This window comes from Stigmatopora argus, chromosome 5 (assembly GCF_051989625.1).
Source record: "Stigmatopora argus isolate UIUO_Sarg chromosome 5, RoL_Sarg_1.0, whole genome shotgun sequence".
Lineage (NCBI taxonomy): Eukaryota > Metazoa > Chordata > Actinopteri > Syngnathiformes > Syngnathidae > Stigmatopora > Stigmatopora argus.
Genome location: NC_135391.1, coordinates 10,873,853 through 10,888,107, shown reverse-complemented (window position 1 = coordinate 10,888,107; position 14,255 = coordinate 10,873,853). Strand labels below are relative to the sequence as shown.

General features: G+C 38.6%; 1 protein-coding gene across 1 annotated transcript; it reads right to left on the bottom strand.

The window, feature by feature from the left end:
* Positions 1 to 807: 807 nt before the first annotated feature.
* Positions 808 to 13,376, bottom strand: LOC144074272 (excitatory amino acid transporter 1-like). Its single transcript, XM_077600610.1, has 10 exons — positions 13,214 to 13,376; positions 12,139 to 12,333; positions 10,522 to 10,659; positions 6,141 to 6,345; positions 5,775 to 5,817; positions 4,536 to 4,804; positions 3,976 to 4,209; positions 3,714 to 3,908; positions 2,983 to 3,117; positions 808 to 2,454 (listed from the first exon to the last, which is right to left on the bottom strand). The coding sequence occupies exons 2-10, from the start codon at positions 12,320 to 12,322 to the stop codon at positions 2,244 to 2,246; spliced, it is 1,614 nt and encodes a 537-aa protein (XP_077456736.1). The 5' UTR covers positions 12,323 to 12,333; positions 13,214 to 13,376; the 3' UTR covers positions 808 to 2,243.
* Positions 13,377 to 14,255: the final 879 nt, after the last annotated feature.

The following is a 14,255-nucleotide window of genomic DNA, read 5'->3' as shown; positions in this document are numbered from 1 at the left end:
ACAGTGTGGAAATGAATTGAGAAATAATAGTAATATACATTCGTATATAACCTAGCAGGTATATTACAAATATACATACTCTGCTAAAAAATAGAGGAACACTTGAAAAACTGCTTAGATCTAAAGAGGGGGGGGGGGTGGGTCTGATGTTCAATATCTAACGGATAATAAGTAGGTGATGTATTGGTAACAAAATTATGCCACAAATTTTGATGAAAATGATCAGCAAAAGTCAATTGGATGTCTTGGCAGCCAATGAGTTAAATGAATTAATGTTGATTACAAATGACAAATGCTTCTTTTGTAAAACTGAATCTGCACGTGTGACTAACTTATTTGTGCCTTATACAGTTCTACATTTTGAAAATAATTTTAGAACTATACTACCCTGCCAAATGAAATAAAAAAAATACTTTTGGTCACAAATAAATTCAAAAATTAAATCTGTTCAGACATCTGTTCTGTTCAGACATAGGCTTTATCATCATCATCATCAAATCATCAAAAATCATGTTCTGCTATTACCCTTTATATATGTTTTTCACAGTTTTTTTTGTCCACATATCAAAATGTTGACTTATTTTTAATCCAGGTAATTCAATTAACTAAGTCACAATTTTTAAGAAAAGTCAGATAGTTCAATTCTTAAAAACTATGTGAAGACCATTTGAATGTTTGTTACTAAAGTTTTATTTGAACAATGTGAGCTGTATTAAAATTTATAGTTAATAGTAGTTCATCTTTAAGCCAAATATTTCACTAATGATGCCACATTAGTGTTTGATAATACTTATTAATACACAAGCGTTTTGATTTTAATTCATTTATTTAAAAAAAAAATCAGTCAACCTATGACTGACAACAAATATTTCAATTATTTGTATGTTACAGCAGCTACTGTGTATAAATGAACTATCTCATTGTTTTGGCTTTTTATAACACAACCTGATGTAGAATTTGGTAACTGTATTTGTAACATTCCATATAATCCTCAGGAGGATAAACAGTACAGATAATTGCTGACCAGTTGGATTTGTAACAAAACAATCAATAAGTAATATTTTGCAATTTAACTATTGTTAAATCTACCACACACTGATCAACATGCCCCGATACAAACAATTATATTCCAAATGAAACTGTACAGCAAGGTTTTTCCAAACAGTATCACCCAAACCAACCTAATAAAACATATCACAGACATACTGTACACAAACTCTTGAATGTACCATGAATACAATGAAGATGATAAATCCCCTTTTGTCATTTTTCATCAAAAAAAGATAACAGCATTTTTACCCTTGGTAGAAAAAAAAAGAAATGACTCAAGACTTGGAGCCTCCAACCCACAATTTGTGAAACACTTCTCTTCATATCTACAGTATATATGTATTGTCAGTGAGTTATGTAATACAAAATTAGTTCAATAACAAAATCTACAAATCTTAACTTCCTAAAAAACTGCATTTTCAGCATTTTGGAGAAGCATATTAAAATGTACTAATTGGAAAATACATAGAAATAGAATTTGAAGATAGGTACATTAATTACATTTTTGGGACTGAGATGTACGAAAGAAAATATCTATTTTTAGATTTGGTATTGACACTTTGGGGATCTAAAATTTGGCTTAGAACATTTGGTATACTTTTCCTTATGGTTTTGAGGTTTACTGATAAGTTACTTTTTGCATTCTGATTTTCATTTTAATATTAAAATAATAAATGAATGTGTTTTTGGCTGGCCTTGTTTTTTTTCCCTCATCATTTTTTTCATGAAAAATGTCTTTATTTGCATTCTGTTCTCTACTTTTATTTAATGATGAGGGACCCTCTTCCCACACAACAAAAAATATTTTCATATCACCTGCAGTACCAGTAGTATTATTAGACAGAACACAAATATTAAAAGTAATTCTATTATATTTTAGCTTAGCCTATTATAATGATATAATTTTCAGTGGTCCACACTCAAATTTTTTGTGTCCTTATGCATACTGACCAGTAATTATAGGATATCCTCGTTCTCCTCCATTGTTTCCGAGGCTCCATTAGAACCAGAACAGGGCAGTGGAAGAGTGCCTTGTGGTATTGTATCAGAGTGACAATATAACAGTATTTTTTTCGCTACATGGCATACTCCATATAAAAAGATAATAGGTATTTGCCTAACATACTCTTATTTTGTCATACCCAAGTTGATCGTTCACTTGAAATTGGAAGGCGGTTAGCGTCAAAACTGTATTACATTTTGGTTTCGCTGTCAACAGTGGGCCTCTCATTCTCGTACTCGTTCTCATGGCAGATTAAACGGTAAGGCTTCCTCTCTGCTTCCTCCGCTGCTGTCGAATGGTTCTCCTCCGGGTCTGTGGTTAATTCATGGCGAGATAGATGCTCCACAATCCCAGCCCCTATCGAGTCTCCCAGAACATTGGTCATAGTGCGCAGACGGTCCCTGTGGTTAAAGTGCAAATAGGAACCAGGCAAAGAAACCAAATCAACAAATGATGAAAAAGAGAACATATTGTTTTCATCATCAAATATTCTTAAAATCATTTGTTTTGCCCTGGAATAGCTATGTTGCAACTCCAAACTTCTAACTGTTCCCTCATTAATCAATCTTCAGAGTTCATATTCAGAAGCACTGTGGCACTTCCAGGAATATTGAATATTTTAAACTATTGTTTACTGGCCTCTGGTTTCATAACCTGTACCCAAGATGGAAAAGGGGAATTAAATGAGCTGAGCCATTTCCCGGCTTTGGTGGTAGTATAACAAGCCCTCTATGCTTCCTGCAAAAACTGATACGTTTTAACCTCTGTTTATGAAAAGCACCTGACAAATGGAGCAAAGAAGTTAACCTGGTAAATTTTCACTCCTATAGCTCATTTCAGAAGGCTCTATAATCTTGCCTTAAAATGTTGCCAGCATCAGGGAATTTCTGTGTGGAAGTAAATGTTTATAAGACAAAACCAGAACTTACAGGAACCAATCAACAGCGATGATAAGTGAGATATCATCAGTGGGCAGACCCACTGATGTGAGCACTATCACCATGGTAACAAGCCCTGCCTGCGGGATTCCAGCCGCTCCAATACTGGCTGCTGTGGCTGTGATGCTGTACAGGGGTATAGATTGAGACATTTAAATTACTATCTCTTTTTGACACAATAATGAATGCAGCATGCAAGTTTCTGGTCTTTTCCTATGCTAACATAGCTTTTTACAAAAAATCTTTACTACAAAAAGGAATAAAAGAAATTGGGATATGAATATGATATGGATAGAACACTTATCTTAACCATTAAAAATACCAAAAAGGTTGGACAACAAACCGTTCTCTTACTGGACATCTTGCAGGCCCCAAATGGTTGAATTTCAATATTTATAGACAAAATATATACATCTATTTAGAAAAAAGTGAAGAAAACTTAAGCCAAGAAAATTAAAATAACATGTGAATGTTTAATTTATATGAAAAACTAAATATTTCTCAAACAAAATATTAATTAATATGCTTTAGTAACTAAAGTTACAGATTCCTTTACTTTTTACAATCAGGAAAATCTGATCTTAGTTTAATTAAACTATTTAAGATAAAAGATAAGTAGTAGTATTACATAGATTTTTACGTGGTAGTTTGTAAAAAGTTTCAGAAGTAATTAACAAACCATTTGCTATACTAGAGATAATGTAGCTTGTGCGACTGCTTACCTGATGGTGAGAATCTGACCGAAGTTGAGGTCGAAGTTGTTCACCTGAGCAATAAAGATGGCCGCCAGCGCTTCATACAAGGCGGTGCCATCCATGTTGATTGTGGCGCCCACAGGAAGCACAAAACGGGTTACGCGCTTGTCTACTTTGTTGTTTTCCTCAAGGCACTTGAACGAGATGGGCAACGTGGCCGAGCTAAAGGAGATTAAGCAAAATGAGCTCACTCTGCTACCTTGTCGTAGTCAAACGATGGCTCACAAACCTGGAAGACGTTCCTAACGCCGTGATTAGGGCCTGCAGAATCCCCGCAATGAAGACAAAGGGGTTCTTCCGGGTGACCACAAAGTAGAGAGTGGGTAAGACCACTATGGCATGGATGAGAAGGCCACAGATGACGGTGATTGTGTACATTCCCAGCTGGCCACCCATTGCTGTTATGTCGTCCATTTCCACGATTTTACCCGCGATCAGGAACAGGATTCCAATGGGGGCATACCTGACCCAAAATGGCTCTGAATTATTGTCTTTCCTCAGGTGGCATAGTATATAGGACTATCAATATGTTTTTATTACTCTCAATTCCAATACACAGCTGTGTAGTATTGGCCATTGGTGATACTGTACCGACACCACATTTTTGAAAAAATGGCTTGGGTCAGACACTACTTAACTTTTTGGCTGCTAGTGACAGTGCTCGTCGTCCAATTTATTTGAATAATACGTAACTGGCATAGGAAATTGAACCAAGATTCAGAACTGTAGTGATGAATAATTTTCTTATAAATTTAGTGTCACTGGATTATTATTATTATTCGGTCGTACCACATAATGATTGCCACAAGCTTCATGATGGCCTCGTTGAGACAGTCAAATAAGTCCCTCAGAGGCTGTCCTTGGTCCCCCATTCTCCCGATGATTAAACCAAAGCACATGGAAAAGACCACCAGGCCCAGCGCGTTGATCCCATTGACGGAACCAGGGACGGGGATCATCTCCTCAGTTGCCATCAGTTTGCTTCCATTGAGCAGGAACACCGACTTGTTGACTGTGACATTGATGTGGACCACCCTCTTGGCGTACTGCGTCTTGAACTGAAAAAAGAAAAGGAAAAAGCGCCTAAACGTTAGCCAGTGAAGCTTTTAGCCACGCTGGTAGCAGTACAGTGGCAATTTAATAGCTTGCCATATAGTCACAGTGCCTTGACGATCCTCAGGATCGGACTCTATGACTACATCTGTAAAGAAAAGCATATGGAACAAACATTTCCAGACACAGATACAACACGCGCATCTTCATTCATCAATTCTGTCTACAGCTAATCTAGTGACAGTAGCTACTCTATTTGTTTTTTCTACTTATGCAACCACACTAAAGGGAGCAGAAAAAAGTCCATTTCAGGTTATGCTTACGAGTAACTAAATTAGAGCCCAATCTAATGAGATCCAATACAAAAACTAATTTTTCTCAGATATCTTTTTCCTCACTAATATGGTCCTCCCCCTAAAATTGTAAATATGCAGCTGATTCCTCAACTTTTTCCTGTAAACATAACTCTGTGTGGAAAAACAGTGAAGAGTGGTTTGCACGTTCGCCTCACAATTATGTTATCGAGGCTTCAATCACAGATGGATTCCGACCTTCGTGTGTATAGTTTGCATGTTCTTCCCGTGCTTGCGTGGGTTTTCTCCGGGTACCCCCCCAAAAACATGCATAGTGGGCTGATCGAACACTCTAAATTGCCCGTAGGGTATGAGTGTGAGTGTGAAGCGTTGCTCATGAACATGAAGTTGTTCTTACGATGATAATGGAAACAAAAACAGTTGTCTGACCACTTCGGATTGAAACAATGCAAATGACAGTGAGTATCTGCTCTATCAACGTAGGTTTTGTTGTATTGGATCTCATTGAAGTTGGCAACGTGGAAAATAGGATAAAAGATAGACACACCGATGTTAGGTAGCCGCTTTTAGCATTTACAGGCAAATTCATTAATTATTTAAATAATAATAATACAGGAATGGGAAAAAGGGAAAATATCATGAATTAAATAGTATTCATTACCTGTTTTGTGCACGCTTCCACAAGGTTCGGGGGGAACATATTCCTGCAAAACATCACATACTATTGATTGAGTCGTGGGTGTCAAAGAAACTGTCAGTACAGTGAAGGCATTTCCCCAGCCACCCCCTGAGCACAGTATTCTACACCATTGGCTCAACACATTAGTCGGTCACCAAGGTACTGTTGGTAGATCTCATAAGAATAAGATTTGATGCAGTCATACCCTCTTCCGACTAAAGCAATGAGTGTGCTGGTTCTGTGCTTTGTGTTTTCATTTCGCTTCCTTTAAATTACTCAAGTCAACTACCCCCGTTGTCTAAAATCATAATGAGAATAAAGCTATCAATTCAATTCAATTCAACATACCTGATGAGGTCCAGGAAGGCATCCGCGGTGTTGACCCTCTCGATCTGCTGCTGGTTGGTAAACTCTTCCTTTGAGCCTTTGCCGGGGTGGATAATGAGCACCATGACGATGCCGATGAACACGGCAATGACCGTGGTGGTAGTGTAATAGACCACCGCTCTCATGCCCATTTTGCCTGAAGCGCGGCTGTCTAGTGCAGCCATGCCTGATATCAGAAAAAAAGCTCACATTACATATTAGAATTCCACAACCCCAATAATAACTAGAATATATTTTGTATCCTTGATGATTTATTCGAGGTGAAGCCTTCATTCAAAATTCGGCCTTAACTGATAAAAATCCAGTTTCCTAATCATATTTATAAACAGTATCTATCATCAGTTTATGTTGTTAGGTAGCATTTCAGCAATTCTCCGCACTTTCACTATAACATCCTTAATAAATTTAAGTTTTACAGGCGCCCTGTGTTTGAGAAAATCCAACAAAATGTAACAGATTTGTATGCTATCAAACTTGTCCTAAAATATCAGTATACTTTATTTCTAGAATTATGCAATTTCTCTTATCTTTAATTCTTTTTTCTTGAACATACACAAACTTTTGGCAACATGATCATTGCTTACACAGGCGATTTCTGAAGTGTGGCACGATGTATCAAAACAGCTTTAAAGTTAATAGTTAACAAAGGCAGGTGTTTGTGTTTGGGAAATGGAAAGAACTATGCCACGTACACAGACGCAAATATATAAAGTTGTGTTTCACGATGAGAATACATAAAGAAAGCCTGGGAAAAGGCGCTGTAATTACAGATGGAATACACCCATCTCCATAATCTGTTCAAGTATCTTAGAAGGAACAAAGCACAGTAAGAAACTTAATCTGTCCGTGACCTGCCCAGGCGGGTAAACAACACCTACTGGAAGGCACCCAGGGAACAATCATATCCGCTTTACTTTTTGTATATTTAAAATGGGTCTCATTTTGAAATCGTATCGCAGGGGGCCCCTTTGAATGGTGCATCATTCCCAAGCAAATCATTCGAATTTCTGTGCCCAAAGAAAGACGTATGTGACTGCTTTGCCTGCACAGTGGTGCCAGTTAACGATTAACACTCTGTCCTTGACCGACTTGGTTTACCCAAAGATAAAGAATGTGTTGGCATCTGACATACAACAACAGTCTAGAGTGACCACATAGCAGTCTATAAGAATGTTAATTTGCATTTAAGATGCTGTCCCCACTAAATGTGTAATAATGCAGCCTCAATTATCACTGCAGTTTTAAATAAAAGATATAGTAAATGTAATTAAATTCAATTTGAGTTCAAAATTAAATCACATGAAACGGACCTTTAAAAAATAGACATTTACCCCAAATATACAATTCCTTCATATAAAAATTGCACATTTTTTTCTATTTTCCTTTTAAAAAGGGCAGTTCTTTACTTTTACTTTGTCAAAATATATGCATTTTTTTCATTGAAAAACAAGATATTTATAAAAAAATGGAATTTTTTTAGGGGGATAAAAGACTGTTTTCCTATCATCAAGCTCATTATCATTGGGCTTTTCAGACATAAGGTTTTATGACCACTGTAGTCAATGGAGGCTTCTCTAAACCTTCTTTTAACTGTCTTCCAGAGTTATGACTGCATTCAGTTGATATCCTGGCAGTGACAGAAATAGTGTGGGTGTGGATTTCAGAAGAAAAGAGAACAACGGCATTGTACTTTCAAAGTGTCACCTCCCAAAATGCAATTTTCATTCATTCAGATTTCAGACAAGCAAAGCTGGGCTTTTGTGGTGACGGCATTGATGTCAGCCTTTTAAAATGTACCACTTTGTATACAAACGTGTGTGTGGGAACACAATATAGCTTATTCCTAGTAAAATGTTGGCCATTTTGTCAGCGTATTTGATAGTTTTCATCTTTTACTTTGTGTACAAAAATATTTCACTTCCTTTTTTCTTTTGTAATTCAAGGGGATTTAAGGGTTCTTCACCGTGCCCCTTTCTCCTGCCTCTAGTATCCTTTTGATGACAAGCTTGGGAAAACTTTTTGGCTTAAGTCTGCCTAAAAACAGAGAAGCACACACACACACACACACACACACACACACACACACACACACACACACACACACACACACACACACACACACACACACACACACACACACACACACACACACACACAGATCACTGACTTGTCGTCCGGGCAACAACATACACCGCCTCACAAATTTCTTACACGCAAAAGAATGAAAGAGCCAGGGCGAAAGAAAGGTAGTTATGGAAAGTGGGGGGTTGCAAGTACAAATGCAGCCCCCCTTCGGTTGAAGAAGTTTAAATTTGGAGCACAAGAAAGAGTCCTATTAACCAGACTTTCTGGAACCTGATCTACCCTGTTATGGCTGGCAAATATCTCTCAATGCAGTTTGTAAATTCATATGGCATATTACAATGCTGCTGAATGCTGAAACGTGCAAGGGATTTTGTGGTCAAATTCCGCTGTGCAAGTACCATACTTTTCTAGTTTCACTATGACTGATAATAGCCTTGTCTTTTCAAGGATTCCTGCCTCTATTTCAACACAAGCACTGTCGTCCAGCGTAATTAGCCACTTGACGCTCACTCCATTCAGCCTCATTGTGCAAGAGTATGAGAAAAATTCAAAAAATGCCTGCTTAATTATATAGTGGTCATCTGCAACTATTGCTGAGTTAACCATGTTTTGCAAAGGAAGAATTTTGTGTTAGCTCTTGGAAAGCGGACTCATATTTCAAGAAGTAAGATAGTTCACATGAGTAAACAAAAGTGAAGGAGATGAGCAGGGTCTTGGCTATGTATGTCTATTGTAATGTTTTGTTTTTCTATCGTGATTAAGAGGTCAAACGAAGTAAGGTGGACCCGGAGGGGCTTTACATGGCCGTAAACGTGAGCGCTCCAAAGACCATAAACAGCCAAGATGTGGCAAACTAGTTCATTCATCTTCCATTCCATGCATCCTCAAACAGGTTGAGGGGGTTGCCGGAGCTTAACCCAGTTGTCTTCGGGCAAAAGGCAGACTACACCCTAGACTGGTAACCAGTCAGTCACACAGAGAGGCAAACGACCATCCGCACTCCCAATCATACCTCCACCAGCGGGAATTGAGCTCGCGCCTGCCCGCACCAAAATCAGGCGAGTGAACCTCTACACCACGAGGCGACTTGGCAAACTAGTTGCTGATTGCAAATACTTGACATGAAAGAATAAGTAATGGAGTCTGTCAAAGCATGAAGAAGTGGAGGCAGCCATCCACTGGCAGATGACATAAAAAATGCATTTTTTATGCCTGAGCACAGCTGTGCCGCTATCGAAAAATAGTGGCCAAATGTTTTGATGGTATTGTAATTTACATTAGTTACTAGGATGGCAAACTTTACTTTTGGCCAGAGGCGGGGCGCACCCTGAATTGGTGGCCAGCCAATCGCAGGGCACAAGGAGACAAACAAAACATTCATCAAACATTCACCCCCACACTCATACCTAGGGGCAATTTAGAGTATCCAATCAGCCTACCATGCATGTCTTTGGAATGTCGGAGGAAACCGGAGTACCTGGAGAAAACCCATGCAGGCCTGGAGCGAACATGCAAACTCCACACAGGTGGAGTGACCTGGATTTGAACCCAGGTCTCCCAGTGTGAGGACGACGCACTAACCACTCAGCCGCCGGGCTCCCCGTGTTAGAAATGTGTTGTTACTAATCAATAATTCAATATATTACAACATTGTCTATGGAATTAAAAAACTGTCCTGACACCCCCCATTCTGTTGTTTTCTCCTTATGAATAATCACATGATATGATATCGCATAATTCTAATGCTACGCTGTGCTAGTACAAAGGGGCCTCTCTTATCTGTGTCATGTCCCCGCGAGAGACAATTACGTCATCTGTCTCTCAATGACCCGGTTACGCACTATATGCTTGATGCACATCAAAACAAGACTGTTGTCAACACTGTGACTGTGCAAAAAAACTTTATACGTGTTTTTTCATTCAATCAATAAGAATTCATTTGCGTTTTATATATATATATATTTTTTTTCAGCCCTCTGAGTCCTGAAAAAATCACGCCAGTAAGCTGGTTCAAGTCAGAATTAGCAGGGCCTTTTTAAAGTAGTTCGTGGGAAATATTTATTATTTATCAAAGTCTGTAACTCGTTTCCCAACAGAGGAGATAAGTATATACTTAAGTCGTAACTTTGTTTTAAGCAAGTCTCAAGTTATTGTTGCAGAAAAGTCCCTATCAAATTTCAGGCAATTTTAATCTATTTATTTCTTGGATCAAACAAGTCACAAGTCAAGTCACGCAATCTTTATGGTGCTGACTGACCCGTTAAAAGGCTGGACACAAGCAAGGGTAGGACCAGCATCTGCAGCATCCTCATCAGCAGCTCTCCGGGAAAAGAGAAGAACTTGATCTCGCGGTAGGACATGTTGTAAGGCCGCAGGGCAAACCCCACGATGATACCTGAACATGTCACATTAAAAGTTACTAATTCATTTAATGCACACAATGCAACATACTTAATGTTTGTTAATTTCATTGTTCGGTAGGAATTTCAGATGGTTGCATATTCAGTGAGAATGTAAAAATGAAAAAAAATCTATGCATTGAAATTAGAGTCAACACTGTCGAGGGTTGTTAAAACACGCACAAAAAAGTGGGAAATTCACTTAAAGGTGGAGACGAAGGCAGGGGGTTCTATTAGGAAATTAACGTGCATCCTCTTCTAAGAGCTTATGTCACTGTGCTGTCATTTAAGTGAAGCCCATAGTCTACCAAGTAGCTGATTCACAAATGGACTGTAGCTCTAGCAGGGGTACAGCACGTGAGTGGGCCCCCACCCGATTTCCTGCCACAGAATAGTTCAAAGGTTAATCTCAATAGCTCTGATGTCAGCCAAAGAGGTCGGGTGAGGTCTCCATAGGTTTCATTCTGACCTTACTTGTGGAACTTTCTATTTATTCCCAAGACAGCTGGTTCGTTTTGTGCTATGTACACAATGTCACAAAATTTGGTGCACATGTTCAGGAAGACAGGACTAATCAAAACCAGTCGAGAACCTGTATTGTGAATTGGGCAGATAGTGGTCATTTTATTTTAATGCGCTGAATTAAACCCCGATGTTATCCTGAGACCAAACCCTTGCAATAAACAGAGTGCAACTAGACTTTTTTTTTCTTAATGTGGGAAACCACACCTACACGTGCGACGCAACAGCGCATCAGTTTCGAACTGTGCTCACAATAATACACAGGTCCAACAATTTGAAATTGGACTTTAGCATCTTAAAAAAAACAACTTTAAATTTAGCTTGGAAAATCTGGAACCTAGGCTCCATTTCTCCCTTGCCCTCCAGTTTTTTTTTTTAAATCTTCAGACTGTTGCGTGTGTTCTTTGGAGCTATTGATTAAAAAGCAATAATAATAATATTGTTCTTTACTCTGTCAGCGTTGATGTGCCCGAATGTTAATGATGATAATACAATTAAAAACAAGATTTCTAGTTACAACGCTGATTTTTAAAAAAACATTATTAAATGACAGGTAAGTATTTAAAAAAAGGTCAACATTGAAATATTTAAAATTTGATAGAGGATGAATCTGTATTTTCCAATATTTCTGTCAGGGGACAATTTTGAAATCTTGTATTCATTCAATTTATTGTTGGAGTACAGCACCCAATTCCCCTTCCTTCCATGGCCTCCAGTCCAGTTGAGGCCTTTCATTTGTTCTATTTGTGCATACATTACATTTAGGGTACTTAAACAAATCAAATGTTTAAAAAAATAGCTACATGTAGTTTTCACTTTTCACTGTCTACGTAAATGACAATGAACAGCACCTAACCAGTTCATTTTTAAAGACAACAGTTTTATTTTTTATGTCTTCTGATGGGAATGTTTGAATAATCCAATAAGATTAAAGTTAGGAGATCTTCACTCACCAACGATAACCGCTGCCACGGTGAATATGACAAAGGCATTTCTTACAAAGAAGCCCTTTACGTCATTCTTGCTGATGTTGGAAAATCTTTTCCTGGCTACCAGGGAGCGGGACTGGATGCCGGCTCGGATCTGCCGGAGGCCTCGTCGGGCTCTCTGCGGGTCCTCCCCGTTGATCTGCGTCATTGTGGAACACTCTGGAAACAAAATCGTAACAAATGCTGAATTTTGATTGACATCTTGGTGGCCTATGACAACCACCCCCCCCCCCCCCCCCCCATTCTGTCAACCAATATAATAATTTTTCTTTGCTGATATATCATCTTTGTCAAATTTTAACTTTTGGTCTGTTCCAGTGGAAAAAAATAAAAGTCGTTCTCTGCTAAGAATGCAAAAGTAATCATTAAAGACATTTCTCACCATAAGTGCTTGTAATTTCTATCTATTTTGCACCTCCTATCAATGGGAAATTAATTTTAGAGCACTGTTTGAACTAATAATATTTGGCCCAAGGGGCTCTTGTGAGACCCCAACCCACCTGTAGACTTGGACACACTACGATCTTAGATAAAGCCAACAGTTTCTAATTTGGGGTTTTAAGATTGATCCTGGACGTCTTAATCCTAGTTTTGTGCAATACCATTCCAGTTTACCATTATTGGAAGAAATTATTTGCAGAAAATAAACGATCTGAAACCAATTAGGTCTTTAAGGCCAGTCAAAAGTTCTGAACCAATCTGACATGCTCAGAGCTGTTATAAGTGGTCAATTAGTCTATTGCATCATGTTTTCCCCAGGACATTATCACATATGGACTTGTAAAATTGTTCCCCACCCTTTGCTTTGCAGTCAGCAGAGCATTCCACTTTTCAGAATCCATGCAAATCCAAACATTATGAACCAATTTCACAAGCCCTCAAAATGTGGGAAGCTCTTTAACATACTCTGAATGAGGGAGCACATGTGGCATGCGAAACAACTCTGACAGAGCACTACCTCAAACAACAGCACATACACCATGTGTCCCACACACAAGTTTTATAACTAGAAAAAATGCATAATTTGATAGAAACTTACTCGCTGACCTTGAGGCACTTGATGGCAGAATTAAAGCTCTGTCAATGCGTGGTTGAGGTTGGGGGTGCAATTTTGTCGCTGGTCAGACAGGGTTGCTCTTTGGTGGAGAGTATGACAAAAATGAGGAGTGGGAGGCGTGAAGAGAGGCAGAAAAGTGAAGGAACTGTGAATGAAAGAACCAGTGAGAGAGAATGGAGGCGGTGCCACTGAAGTCACAGTTGTTGCCTTGTAGGGGGGATGATAGAGGGAGGGGGAAAGTGGGAGAGGCGGTGGGAATCAAGGTAGAGGGAAAGGGATGATTACAGGGGTACTGGGGTCACGGGAAGTTTGAGGAGTAATGAGCTTTTCTGAGCAGGAAAGAAGAGAAAGGACCTTCTGTTGTGTTTTTGTATGCCCTCTACTTCCAGAGATGGCAGACTTGTTTGGAAGTGGTACTAAAGATTAAAACTTTAATGGAGTTGGTAACGACAGAGTTTGGTAAACAACTGATATTGTGTTGTTTGGGCTCTAGTTATTAGAATAAATGTTAATATTAGATAAACAGGCGCCAAAACGTCTTTTGCTATCAGTGTTATTGTTTTAAGTATACTGTATAATGTTTGTTCTTTGTCACCGATAAAAAATACAATTCCACAAAAATGTGACTTATTCAACAGGTCTGTGAGCGAGGACTGTGACTGACGGTCGAGGGCTTTATTGGTGAGAGGAATTTGAATTGAACACAGTATAGGTGGGGGGGAGTTATAAGATCGAGGCAGATGGAGAAAAACTTACACAAGTTGATGATTGATGTGGTTGCTTGAGCATCTGTACAATTAAATGTTGGTAAAATAGGCTGATATGGCAATATCATACATTAAAATACAGACCTTACAACAAAGAACCAATTGGTTAAAGTTGTCACAACAGAATTTATTTATTAGTTCTCAGAAGGCATTAGTTACAGTTTTTGTTCTGTTTTGTCAGTAACAATAAGATCCAGACACTTGGATATATTACTCGTGACTCATACAAAGAGAGTGCAGGTTTGGCACTCCTTTTT